Below are 14,454 nucleotides of genomic sequence, written 5' to 3'. Positions count from 1 at the left end.
AACATTTTCTCCTATTGACAATTTTATTTTATCATTGAGAAGCAATTTTGAGCTGCACGGTGGCCGAGCCCACAAGAATTAATTTTCTTTTTTTGGTCTCCGAATCATTCATGCTTTTGTTTTGTTTGATTGAATAAAAGTGATACATACATACATACATACATACATACATACATACATACATACATACATACATACATACATACATACATACATACATACATACATACATACATACATACATACATACATACATACATACATACATACATACATACATACATACATACATACATAAATACATACACACACACATATACATACATAAATACATACACACACACACACATACATACATACACATACAGAAATTCAAAAAGGTTTATTTATGCACACTTGGTCGCCGATGCATACACTAATTAACATGATGCGATTGACCGGTTGAGTGATGCATTCTACTGTATGTATGTATATATGTGTGTGTGTGTGTGTGTGTGTCTGTATATGTGTGTGTCTGTGTGTATGTGTGTTTGTATGTGTGTGTGTGCGTGCGTTTATAACGATGAGAAAGGACAATGATGACGACGATGATATCCCCAGATGTTCTCGAAGATGACAGACAATGATGATAAAAACCAAAAATGATGGTGATGACGAAGTTGATAATGTTACCAAAGCATGTGACGTCACACACTGGTTTTGTTTGTATAAATTATTTAAAGCCCTATCAAGTTTTGACAATTTAATACGTACGTGTCTGCTAGCTGCAACTGCAAACCATGTTATATTCATCTTTTGTTTGCCCTGTTTGCTTGTTAGTTCGTTCGTTTGTTTGTTTGTTAAGTTTTCCCTATTTTGTTTACAAATGTTTGTGTGTTCGCCATGTTCGTTAAGTTTGACATCTTTTAACAACTGTGATGTCATGCTATTTTGTTCGTTCGCTCGTTTGTTGTGTTGCCGTGTTTTCACAAGTGTTTGTGTGTTTGCTCTGTTGACTGTTCACATCATTACCATCATTATCATGATCACAGTATCATCATCATCATTTTCATCTTCTTCATTTTCATCACCATCCCAGCAGCAATAACAACAACAACAACCAACAACAACAACAACAGAACATCCCTCGCTAATTATTTTATATTGAATCCAGATGATGACTAAGAAAGCAAAGTAGTTGACGGCTGTTGTCGTAGTTTTTGTAGTAGCAGTAGCAGTAGTAGAGGCAGCAGCAGCAGCAGTAGTAGCAGCAGCAGTAGTAGTAGTAGTAAAGGTAGTAGTAGTAGTACTACTACAACAACTACTAGTAGTAGTAGTTTTAATTGTCTTGATATACATATATCTTTACACGTAGACAAACATAAATAGGGAGAGAGATAGAGAAAAAAAAGAGAGTGAGAGAAAGAAAGAAACTCCAATAATACAAACATACACTCACGCACACACATACATGTGTTTACACGTACATCCACACACATAATTAAATTCACACATAAGTTGGACTGTGCCCACAATAAAATAAAATAATTTATTATTGTCAGCAAAGAAGTTTGTAAGGATGGAAGTATTAGTAAATAAATAAATCAATAATACACATGCATGGATGAATGAACGAGTTGATGGCTGAAAGAATGAATGCATGGATGGATGGATAAGCTAGTGAATGAATAAACAAAACAACGAACGATTAACAAATATATAGATGCATGCATGAATGAACGAACGAATGAATGAATGTGCGAATAATAGAATGAATGAATTACTGTTATTTTTATTCTTTTATTTATTGTTATTCAGACGGAACCGAGTTGAAACGTTGAGCCAGTCAAAAGTAACATCAAAGTCGAGTCAAGTTACTGAAACAAAAATAAAAAAAAAGGATCGTCATTTCTTTGATGATGTCATAATCGCGAATATTGTACAGTTTAGCGTCACACAGACACACACATACACACATGCACACACATGCACACACATACACACATGCACACACACACACATACGCTTATTAGCATACACACAATGACACTGTATTTACACATGTAAAAAAGGATGAATTTGTAGTTTTATCTTTCTCTCTCTATTTTTCTCTTCCTCTCTTTCTTTTATTTCTTTCTTTTTAAAATTTTCTTTCTTTCATTTCTCTCTCTCTCTCTCTCTCTTTCTCTCTCTCTCTCTCTCTTCCTCTCTCCCTACCTAATGACCTGAACGTATGTAAACAAACAGTTACATAACAAGGTAATATTCATTTAAACAATGACATTGTATAAATAAACACTGATAAATTTATATAAATGCACGCACACACACGTACATATATACATACGTACACACACACACACACACACACACACACACACACACAAACACACACACATATACATATATACACTCCTATTCAATTTTTTTCTTAGTCATAAAACTATTCCTATCTTTAAACGATTAATCTTTTTTCCCATTATCGGTCTCAGTCACCATGGTCTTAATTGCTCTCCTCATCACCACCATCACCATTTCTTTTGATGTCATCAACTCAGTACGAGAGTGTGAACGCAGTGCATCTGAAGTAGATTGGTGAATGGGGAAGGATGATCCCACATAAGTAGGTACTACCCACTGTGTATAAGTATACATTATACAAGCAGTGTGTCGTGAAAATATCCCACTACGATTCCGGCCCCTCAAAAACATCCGACTCCCAAATCCTGGTTTCCGAATTCCAGAAATTTTTTTAAACTTTTGCATCATAATTTCATCTTATTATCATTACTAAATAAAAAAAGTACTTCAAAAACACTTAAAATCAGTGAATGTAATTTTTTCTCGCAGTAAAATTATTTAATTCTTACGTTTTAAGACATACTGGAAGAAAATTGTGTGATTTAATCCAAACTCATTGGCACATATTTTCAGTATTAAAGATGATTGCTTATCGCATGCTTATTGCATATATTTATCCTTTAAAAATACAATCTTGAAGAAATTTTGTAGAAAAAGAATAAATTTTTTTTTGAACAATAAATAGAATTTTCCACTTGCTTCTTAAAAATTATATATGAGAGTCTTTATAGAATATGCTGTAAATAAGCTGTTATGAATATGCTGAATATGCTGTTAATGCCTCTTATGAAGATACTGCTAAGCCTGTTTAACACGTTATGAACATCAGAGGAACCAACTAAAATATACACGCACACACACACACGCACACACGCACACAAACTTACACGTACACACCTATGTACACATACACATAGATAAATACATATCTACTCCCCCCCACACACATACGTACAAAAATACATACCAAATGATAATAAAAGTAGTGATGAAATATGAAAATTATTATTGTTCAATAATATTATTATCATCATTTTAAACATCGCCGTCGTCATATGGTGTTTGAAAACTCAAAACTTGTTGTAATAAAAAAAAACTTTTTGCAAATTATTCTCACGACAAACAGTTGAAAATATTTCTCATTATTTCATGAATTCACGCACACACACACACACACACACACACACACACATCACCACGCACACATACACACGCACGCACATACGCACATTATTACGATGTTGATACGTTGATGATGTTGCTACCATGCTTAAGTGTAGTTGCACTGGAGATTGTGAACAGATTTTATTTAATATATCTCAAATGAAGACAGACACACACAAACACACATACGAACGCACACACACATACACACGCACAGACATACACACATATGAGTTATTTTTATATGACAATGATCTCCAGCTGATGATGACAGTGATGATGGTCATCTCATATCATTAACAATTTTTACACAAGCTTAATGTTTTATTAATGTTTCCTGAAATTTAATAAATAATAATAAAACAAATCATCACGTGAAACAAATCATCACACTCAATGCATGTGACAGGAAGGGGACCCATTGCATTTGAACCTGGTCACTACAACAGAAGCGCACACAGGCGCCAGGCACCTAAACCATTACACCGTTCTTATTGAAGACATTTTTTTATTTTAGATAACGTTTGATGACACTTCGACGCAGCATTAAAAATGAACAGACTAAACGCTGACGATAAGCCGAATATGGATTTGCTGTCTAGATCTAGAAAACAATTACAGCATTCAATCGCCACATTAACAAGATTATCAACTATAACAACCTCAAAACCAGAAAGGTTAACAAAGTCATCAATCAATTGGAGATCGGAGAAAAAGTTAACAAACACTAAATCCAAGCAGCAACAGCTACCAATAACTCTCTGCTCTCTTCTGACAACTTTTTTTTTTCTCACACTCAACTTCAAATTAGTTCAATGTAACGTTGTAAAATTCGAAATCAAAGAAGAGCAACTCGTAGGTACCAAATTGGGGTTCATTAACGAAAACGTCAAGTCCACTCACTCCTCCTCCTCATCTTCTTCCTCTTCCTCATCTTCTTCCTCTTCCTCATCTTCTTCCTCTTCCTCATCTTCTTCCTCTTCCTCCCCACATCCTTCGTATCCAAACTATAGTGAGAAGACGAAATTTTATTTCAAGCAGAACGATGGATTGTTTAGATTTGATACTACGAAGACCAATCTCATCGTCACAAACAACACCATAGATAGAGACCACATTTGCCGCTATCGGGTTGGTGTCACGTTCATGTTTTTAAATGACTTCAAAATTTTGAAAAAATATTTCTGATTTAGTTTAACAAAAAACCTAAAACCCGACCAGGATCCGTGTGTTTTAACGTACGACGTGTACACGAACATAACGACAACTTCGGTCAACGCTGTGTCCAACAACGGACCGATATTTGTGGCAGGGACTCGCCAACCATTCGCTCACTTCGTCACAAAAGTCCTCGTCACAATTCATGACGTAAACGACAACAGTCCCAAATTTCCAGAAGGAACTCCTAATCCTTTATTTCTGGATATTTTAGAATCGGCTGAACCGGGAAAATTTTATTTGAAACTACCGTCGGCTGAAGATCTGGACGCCGGGCCGAATGGGGAGATAACTTACACGCTGAGGTCAGTGAGGAGTGGGGGCGTCATGAGGGATGACCTCTTCAACCTCTCAAAAGTTTTCGTGGATGAGTCGACGCACGGATTGAAGTTGAACTTGTTGGAGAAACTGGACAGAGAACATGAGCAGGTTTGTGAATATTTTTGTGAATTCATGTAGCATATATAAGTTCATCTTGTATGATATTCACAATTTTTGTAAAATATCTCAAAAAATATTCATGAAAAGTTACTTTGTTTAAATAAAATATCTAGGAAAAAATAAAAAACTTATGAAAAGTACATTTATTTGATGGCACTAACCAAAAAAAACAGCTGTACAAGTTCACACTCGTCGCATCAGACAACGGCAAGTCAAGCAGACAGACAACCCTTGACCTCATCATCAAAATTGTCGATGTCAATGACAACTCTCCACAGTTTGAATCATCCCACTATAGCGTTTCTTTACCGGAAAATTCCAAAGTTGGGACTGAAATCATCCGAGTCTTGGCTACCGACGCTGATGAAGGAATGAATGGAATTGTGAAGTACGGATGGTCGGATGATACGTTTAAAAAGTTTGACGAATTTATCTTTTTTTTCTGATATTTTTTTATTTTATTTTTATTTGTATTATGAATTATTATGCGTTTATTTACCATTATTCAATATTTGTTTTAGGTTATTAAATGCATTTTTTTTCTGATTTTACTATAAATTTATTTTGGCAAACTATTTAAAATTCATATACCGGTGTTTTATTTTGTTAAACCATTGAAAGTTCATACTAATATCTAGAAACATATCTAGTTCTATTTTTATAATAACAGTTTTTTACTTTTAAAATAAAATTTCATTTTGAAATTTGTTATTAAATTTGGAAATTATTTCTCCAGATTTGGAAGTTATTTCTCCATCGACTCCGGGAGTGGATCTATCCGATTAAAAAAGACGTTGGACTACGAGAAGAGTCACCTTTTAGGACCCATCCATCTCTCCGTGATGGCCTCCGATCAGGGAGTCTCCAAAAAATCTTCCTACACCACGGTGACGGTCAGAATCGTGGATGTTAACGATAACGAGCCGTTCATTTACTTCAAGCCGATCCCCAGTTTGGCGTTTGAAGGGGAGGTTGACGGTAGCCAAGCCATGCCCACCGAAGATGATGTCGTTTATTTGCAGGTTCTGTGATTTTAAGAATACCTGAAAACGACAATTTATTCACAATTAATGACTTTTTAAGATTTTAACCATTCATTTTTTATCGTTTTATTTAATAACCTATTTCGAATTATGGCAACCATAACATAAAATTTTAAATAAATCCACCTTTCTTAAAACGGATAGAGAAATTAATTTTCGTTAACATTTAATCAAATAAATTTGAAATAAAATATTATTTTTTTAGGTGCTAGAAAATTCCCCGCCAGGCACAGAGGTCGCCAGGTTCTCCGTGGTTGACAGAGACGAGGGAAGGAACGGTCAGATTGCATGCGACATCAGGGACGTATCCCTCCCAGCTTCGGCCATCATCTTCACTGTACAGATCGATAAACAATCCTACATCAATAACTTCGTAATACAAACTAGCGGAGAAATCGATCGGGAATCAAACCCGAAAGGATTCGATGGGTTTATCGTCTGCAAGGATCACGGAGAGCCGGATCTTAACAACGCCAGAAGATTCAATCTAAACATCCTGGACGTGAATGACAATGCTCCCATTTTTGAACTCAACACTTTTCAAGTGCACATCGAAGAAAATCTCGCTGTTGGATCTCCGATAATAAGAACGAAGGTATTTTTAACTGATTTTTTTTTATAAATTTCTCACTAAAAAATTCAAATTTTTAGATTTTACATCAAAAAAAATTTTTTTATAAAATCTTAAAAACTTGCTTAATTTTACTTAATCTCCAAAATTAATATGACAGGCAAAGGACAATGACTCCGGCGAAAATGGTGAAATAACATACACGATACATCCTCTTAAGGAAAAATGGAATAACGTTCTCAGTATCGACGAGGAAGGAACTGTTAGAACTGTCTCAAACATCGACTATGAGAAAATGACGAAAATGTTTTTTGATATAACAGCCCAAGACCACGGATCTCCTAGCCAAGTCGGTAGGGCTTCATTGGAGCTGAACATCATTGACGTAGACGAGTACCTCCCTGTTTTTGAAAAGTTTTTCTACAACTTCACAATAACGAAACCTGTAGAGGAAAATTACTTGTTTGGTCGCGTTAGAGCTAAAGACAAGGATTTAACTGAAATTTTCGGTAGAGTTATTTATAAGCCATTCAACAACGGCAACCAAACAAGCTACAGCATCATCAAAGAAAAATTCTCCATCAGCGAGAATTATGGCGAAATAAGAGCCAAAAAAGCATTAACAGAAAGTGGGACCTTTATGTTTTCAATAATCGCCGGCAACCCACCTTCCCGCTGGTTTCCAAATATCAAGGTTGACGTCCTCATCCAAATTGATCTACCGAAGCCCATCATTAGAGAATTTAATGCTCCGGTGTTTCTGTTCCCAAACGAGACAAACTTCACCATGTCTCTCACTGCTGTAGTTGAAAGTAAAACGGTCCTGACTCAACTGATATTGCTCAACCGGCCAGCAAATTTAAATAATGATAATTCAACCGTTGACCTCAATGACAAGGACGTTTCAGTTTCTAGTGACATTTTTGCATTTTCTATAATATCGGGTAATGAGGAAAATATATTTCAAGTCGAACCGCAGACAGGTATCATTGAAACCACCCGAAACATCACACTACCCAAGGTATATCATCTTGAAGTTTTGGCCTACAACGTCGAGGATCCAACTAAAAACTCCTCCATAACTCTAAACCTCGTCATCCATCCCCCTCCTACTCCAGCAGTAACCGGAAACATATTCATGAGAGGCAATGTTGATTTGAACATCATCATCGCCATTGTCCTGGCCTGTTGGATATTCTCCGTTCTTGTTTGTTTAATTGTTTTCGGCGTGAAAAAGCAAGTTGCTTCCATGAAAGGTCAACGCCGGAAAGACAGAAATCGGTACAACTGTCGGTTGGAAACGGTTAGAAACACAACATCCAGCCTCACTAACGGTATCAACAACACAAACACCAACAACACCAACACTTCTAGAACGACCTTCAAAAACCAATCTTCAATTAACGGCAGCCGCGAGAGTAACAAGCTTGACAACATGGACAATTACAGTGATGCCACAGCAAGCCTAATTTACAACAACATCGTCAGCAGCAGCGGAAACAACGGCAGCCGCTGTAGCAGCAGCTTACGGAAGTTCAACGACAAGTTCATTTCTTTCAACGTGGATGACGAGGCTTTGGTTGATCTGCCTCTAACAGACTCCATGCTTTCTTGTCCGGTGTGTAATTGCTTTGTCGTTTTTTAATCGTTCATTTTATTTTATACAAATTCAAATGTCTAATAATGAGATGAAACTTCTAAAAACAAAATAATAGTTCGGCGAGAATTGTTCTCTTCACACCAACCAGCCCTCCATCCAGCGTCCCTTGCCCCATCACGCCTGCCAACAACATCCGCACCAACAAATTCATAGTCCGACACTTCAGCTGCAACAGCAGCAGCAGCAACAACGACAACAGTCTCCACTACAACAAAAGAGTGATCATTACCAGCAGAAAGAAATGGACGAGTTGAATTATTATAACGAGAAACTGAATGACTTTTACAACTTACCTGTCTTCAACGCCGAATCATTCTTACTTTCCTACAACACGGCTCAACAGCTACAACAGCCCCAGCAGCAACAACAGCAGCCATTTTTATTCACAAGGTTTTTTAAATAATTTATTCATGTAGATAAAGCAAATTAGACATTTTACTCTTATACTAAATTAAAATTAAACGGCAGTTAAAACACTTTCTCTCAAGTTTTTTTTTTGAGAGCTACTGCATGTTTTAGACCGGGATCACTTTGCATTTAAACGTGGTCATCGCAACAACAGTACTGGGCACTTTTGCATTTTAATTAAACCATTCAAACAGATTTTCACAAAGATATTTTTGTAAATAACAACCAATCACCCCTTTGAAAGCGTGCCATCAGCAACCTTGGGTCCAAGCACGAACTCGGGGCAGTCCAACATAGGTAGTGGCTTCAAATCCTTCAAACCTCTACGAATGCCCCCGATTGCTAACAAATCTACCCCTGCCTCTCCAAACCATTTGAACCCTTCAACTTTTTTTCCCATCACCTGCCATGGCTACCCGCAGGTTCAATGTCAAACTTTGAAGTCGTGTTTGGATGACGATGACGACGTTAGTGGCGGGTTGTTTGCGTCATTATTAGATGAATTAATGGAATGAATGAAATCATTTATACATCATCAAACATTTTATTTAAAATAAATTAGAATTATCAAAAACATGTTCTCACATTCGTATTTATACTTTTGAAAAAATTTTCCAAAAATCATTTTTTAAGCCCAAAAGAATTTTTGCAAAAGCACATTACCCGTAACAAAAAATTACCTCTCTCAAGATAAAAATACCTCTCTCGATGAACTTGATGTCGAGAAGCTACAGGGAGGTGAGCAAGACCCCCACCAACATTTCGCTGAAGACGACCAGCACCTTGTCAAGTCCCTATGAAGACAACGTCGCCAGCTGTTTGGTACCTAGGAAGAATTCCGAATCGCATTGTTCGTATTTTTGTTTTGTACACCCCGCGCATACATACATACTTGCACGCACACACACACACGCGCGCGCGCTCACACAAACACACACAAACTTTTTAAAATTTAAACATCTACGTTGCTTAAATTATATTGTTTAATTTTAAATATTTCAGTTTGAAAGAGATTATCTCCAAGAAGCCAGTGACAGAAGGAAAACTAAAAGTAGATGAAAAAATTTGTATCGACAACATGTGCGAAATAATAATACACACACACACGCACGCACACCATAAACACACACATACAAACACACAAACACACAACACACACACACCATGCCACATCCGTATCTTACATTAAATCATCAATCATAACCAAAACAATCTATCTTCATTTTTTTGTAAAGTAATTTTTTTCAAATTTTTAAAATGATTTCATTCATTGACTGTTATTTAATTTAATTAATTCATTAAATGTTCAATTAATTTGTCAATTAATTTATCAATTAATCATTTAACTCGTATATTGCTCATTAATTTGTTTTTAAGTTTTCAACATCTTATATATCAATTATATCTATGTATCTTGTATCCCTTCAATGAGATACCACTTATATTTTGAATTTAAAGTTAGCTAGTTCATACATATTTGATATGCTCATATTACTATTGACAACATACAAACTATTTGTATATACACGTATATTATCAGGAATGTTGCCTTGTTTTAACTTTTATATAAATATATAATCGATTTTGATTGCCAAGAGACCCCAGTCTGTTACATTCAATGTATGTGTATGTGTGTACGTGTGTGTGTTTTTGTGTGTGTTTGACGCATTGATTTGCGAGTTGAATTTCCGTACAATGTTCATTTGTCGTCATTATTATCTCTGAGGAATATTTAGGAGAGATTTGTCAAAAAAATGTAAATTGATTATTTTGATATTTTTTCATTATTACTTACATGGCGATGATATGTATGTGTGTATATGCTTGTCTGAATGGGTGTGTGTTTGCGTATGTGTGCGTGTGTATGCGTGCGTTCGTAGCATTACAATATATTTCAGTACAGTTTTTACAATTAAATACGCCATCAAGATAGTGTTTATGTTTCTGTAACACGTTGTTAAACTTTAAAATAAACATTTCAATAAAGTTTTATTTAAAAATATTGTCGAATAGATGGGAAAAATTAAGAATAAAAAAGAACTTATCACATGCATTCAATTGCGAGTTGACCACTTTTGTAATAAACAACATCAAGTTACATAAAACGGTACACACATCAAAAACATGAATATTAATAACAGCAACTACCTCACTATTAACAACATTAATAACATCATTGTAACGATAATTTGATAAGAAGTTTCCTTATCCATGTTTTATAAATCGTATTGTATCTAATCAATCTACAATGATTTAAAATTGATGTAGTGATAAATAGGAGTGAATGTGAGTGAGATTAACATTACTTATCTCGTCATGTGTCATATTTATAAGTGATGTAAAGATTTTTGTGATTTTACGTACAGATCTGAATGGAGGAATTTGAAAAAATTCGCAAGAGTGAACAGTTTTCATAACTCATCGACGATATTAATTATAAAAACGTTTCGAAAAATCTAAAAAAAAATAATATTTTTCAAATTTCGCAATTCCTCCAAATATTCATTAAAAAATATCATCATTAATCATGATATAAAACAACAAACAATACAGAATCATTTCTCCAAGACCAAAAACTTTTTAGATATACGTCAACTTATCACTCATCAAGTTATCATTAACTTGCATTGAGATATTATCATTAAAATTCGATTTTCTTATAGAATCAACATTAAAAACATCTTCTTGCCCTTTCAGAATGTTTGTAGATTTGACACTCCTTAACCTTTTCAGTGTGTCTACGTATTTATTTTCAGCAGTCAGAACTGGGAGATCACTCGTCTGCTCGCCTAATTTTCCGAGCGGGAAACCGTCTTCGTGTTTTTTGAAACGATTAAAAAATGCAGAAAATTTCAGATTCTCCTTCTTCCAATTTATTTTTTTAAAACTGTTATTATTGTTATTGTAATTGTTGTTATTATTCTTGTTGTTGATTGTTGAATATTTTTTGAAAGCCGGCGAGTTGTTTTCCTCGATGTAGATTTTATTTTCCACAAAATTGGAACCGTGTTCGTTCAGACTTTCAACAAGCGATCTTGGTAGGAAGAGGTTTTCAGGGGTTCGTACTTCATCCCGGCTCCCATTGTTCCCGTCGAAAGTTCCGTTTCCGGGGTCGGTCTGTATTGTCTTCAGACTTGGGACAAGTGGGGGAACAGTTTGTTGGAGGATTATAGACAATTTAATTAAATTTTGAACGATTGAATGATTAATTATTGTGATACTCTGTTGCGAACTATTTCAATTATTTGACTTGTAATTAGGATATGTGATTTTCTCTTGTTAAATGCGGCTTGAAGTAAAATGATTTAAAACAATTTTATAATGAAAATTTATTATAACTCTTTGCTAACTGTATCTAAATTCCATCCCGGAAATAGCGCTTTATGAACTAATTGATTGATTGATTGGTTGATTGGTTGATTGATTGATTGAGTGATAACAAAAAGGAAAGTAGTAACATGAATAAAAGAAACAAACGAATAAACAAAAACATAACATAAAAAAGAAATTAAAGGTACTTTTAAAAGACCAAACCACGTACCTGAGGACGGTAGCACAGCTGCAACATTCAAGCCAGGCAGCTCTCACATGTCTCGACAGCAAAACTCGAAACAAAACCAACAACGATCCGTTTAAAATGTTAAAAACGCAAAACACGATCTCCAGAGCAAGGTGGCCAAATTTGGCAGCAAGCAACCCAAATATCCAGGTGATCCCGAAGGATGACACGATCATGGTGTGGTAAATTTTTTGATGTTTGTCTGCTTTCGATATTTTTTTTCCTCGCTTTCTGCTGTTGTCAATGAAATTTTAAAATATTTATCTGTAAAATTGTACTAATTAACTAATCGATTGAATTAATTGCTTAAGGATTTTTATATGATCAAGTTATTTTAATATATTTATTAAAGAATTCTTATTAATACAATTATTAAACCTAATTTTCAGTTATAATGAATCCAATTTAAAACAATAGAAAAGAATTAATTAACTCTTAATTTATTTAATTAATCATTTCAACCAATTATCAAACAACTTTTTAATCAGTGCAATTTTACAGACAAATATTTCAAAATTTTATAAAATACCTCAATAATTAGTAATACCTAATACCTCAAATAATTAGTACCCAAACTAATACCATACCTCAAAACAGAGGAAGTTGATGAAGAAGAATTGAAACGAGCGGATAATATAAGAAGAATCAGAGACAAACAGGTGAGTAAGCTGATCAAAGCCAGGAACCCCGTGTAAAACAGTATCTCATTTTGTAGGGGAGTTCGACAGCTAAAAAATCATTTTTTTTCAGAAACCAATATTTTTTCCAGGTTTTTAAATTTATATTAGATCATAATCTAGTTTTTTTAAATCATGGCATTTTTTTCTAAGTTATAACATAAATTTTTTCAAGGTTGAAATATATTTTTTATTTGTCAAAGCCATTTCCTTTCCAAATTTCAATCTTTTTTTTCATGCCATAGTATCTTACGATTAAATGACAATAATTCACATTAAAAATTGTTAAAACTAAAATATTTCACTAACTATAAATGCGCGTATTCATATCTGTAGACGTCGACCAAAATGCTAACTAATGCTATTATAAATGGAATGCCTGCAGTTAATGGAAAGAAAATTAATGAAAAATATTTAATTATAGGCCTATTTATTAAAAAACTCAGTAATGGAATTAAAAATTAATGTAAATATAGAGTTTAGACTATTAAAATGTGGTAAACTTGATAGCGGTGTAGTGGTTAAAGCGGTTACAAAAAGATTCTCGACTGTGTGTGCGTGCGTGTGTATGTGCGTGCGTGTGATGCATTGTTGTTGAAACCTCTACAATTTTATGAAAAGAGAATTTAAAAAAATGAAAAAATTATAAAAAAATGAACCGCAGAAACCAAACCTAAAGCGCAGAAGAGTCTCAAACCGTAAAAGGAGAAGGAGCTAAGGTACCGGAAGGAACCATCTTTGCCAGACGTCTGCAAGAAGGCGTCAACCACACAGATGGTGTAAAACAGAAAGGTGGACATTAGGAAGAGATGGAAGAAAAACATGAAGGAGGAACACGATGTAGAGTTAGAGTTATACGTATCGATGTTGTTATCTACTTTGTTATTTTCGTTATTATTATTTTGAACTTTGTTGTTAGTGTAACTCATCAGATCGTCATCGTATTCTTCATAGACGCCGCTGTTATAATCGCCATCATTCATTAGGTAGTAGTAGTCCCCGTAAAATCTAACGTACCTCGATATATCGTCGACTTCGTTATAACCGAGATACATGTTCCATCTCGTAGTCGGGATGAAGATGGCGTTTAGAAGGATGGTTGAGAGGTATGTTAGGAGGTTCATGTACTCCTGGCGCTCCTGTCTGTAGTATCTGAGTGGTTAGTGGATGGATGGATGGATGGATGGATGGATTGATGGATGGATTGATAGTTTAATGCGTTGATGGATAGCTAGATTGTATTATTAATAAAATACTCATTCAATGTAAATTAAAATTTATATAATTAATAATAATAATAAATAATAATTTTTAATTTGCAACTAATATATTAAAACTCACAAGTAGATGCCGGATGATATAGATAGGAATGA

The 14,454-nt window shown here is 34.6% G+C and overlaps 2 protein-coding genes across 2 annotated transcripts; one reads left to right on the top strand and one right to left on the bottom strand.

Moving 5' to 3' along the window:
• Positions 1 to 5,339: 5,339 nt before the first annotated feature.
• HELRODRAFT_141021 (hypothetical protein) lies at positions 5,340 to 7,186 on the top strand (the record flags this gene model as incomplete). The annotated part of the gene is made up of 4 exons (XM_009028194.1): positions 5,340 to 5,581; positions 5,900 to 6,114; positions 6,419 to 6,801; positions 6,938 to 7,186. Coding segments are annotated over 4 exons (1,089 nt in total), but the record flags the coding sequence as incomplete, so codon positions are not given.
• Positions 7,187 to 11,425: 4,239 nt separating this feature from the next.
• On the bottom strand, positions 11,426 to 12,580 carry HELRODRAFT_179360 (hypothetical protein; the record flags this gene model as incomplete). Its single annotated transcript, XM_009028193.1, has 2 exons — positions 11,426 to 11,978; positions 12,387 to 12,580. 2 exons carry the CDS (start codon positions 12,578 to 12,580, stop codon positions 11,426 to 11,428), a joined length of 747 nt encoding a protein of 248 aa, XP_009026441.1.
• Between the last annotated feature and the right edge of the window lie 1,874 nt (positions 12,581 to 14,454).

The sequence above is a fragment of the Helobdella robusta genome, assembly GCF_000326865.2.
Source record: "Helobdella robusta unplaced genomic scaffold HELROscaffold_53, whole genome shotgun sequence".
Taxonomy (NCBI): domain Eukaryota; kingdom Metazoa; phylum Annelida; class Clitellata; order Rhynchobdellida; family Glossiphoniidae; genus Helobdella; species Helobdella robusta.
This window is presented reverse-complemented; position numbering and strand designations above follow the sequence as displayed.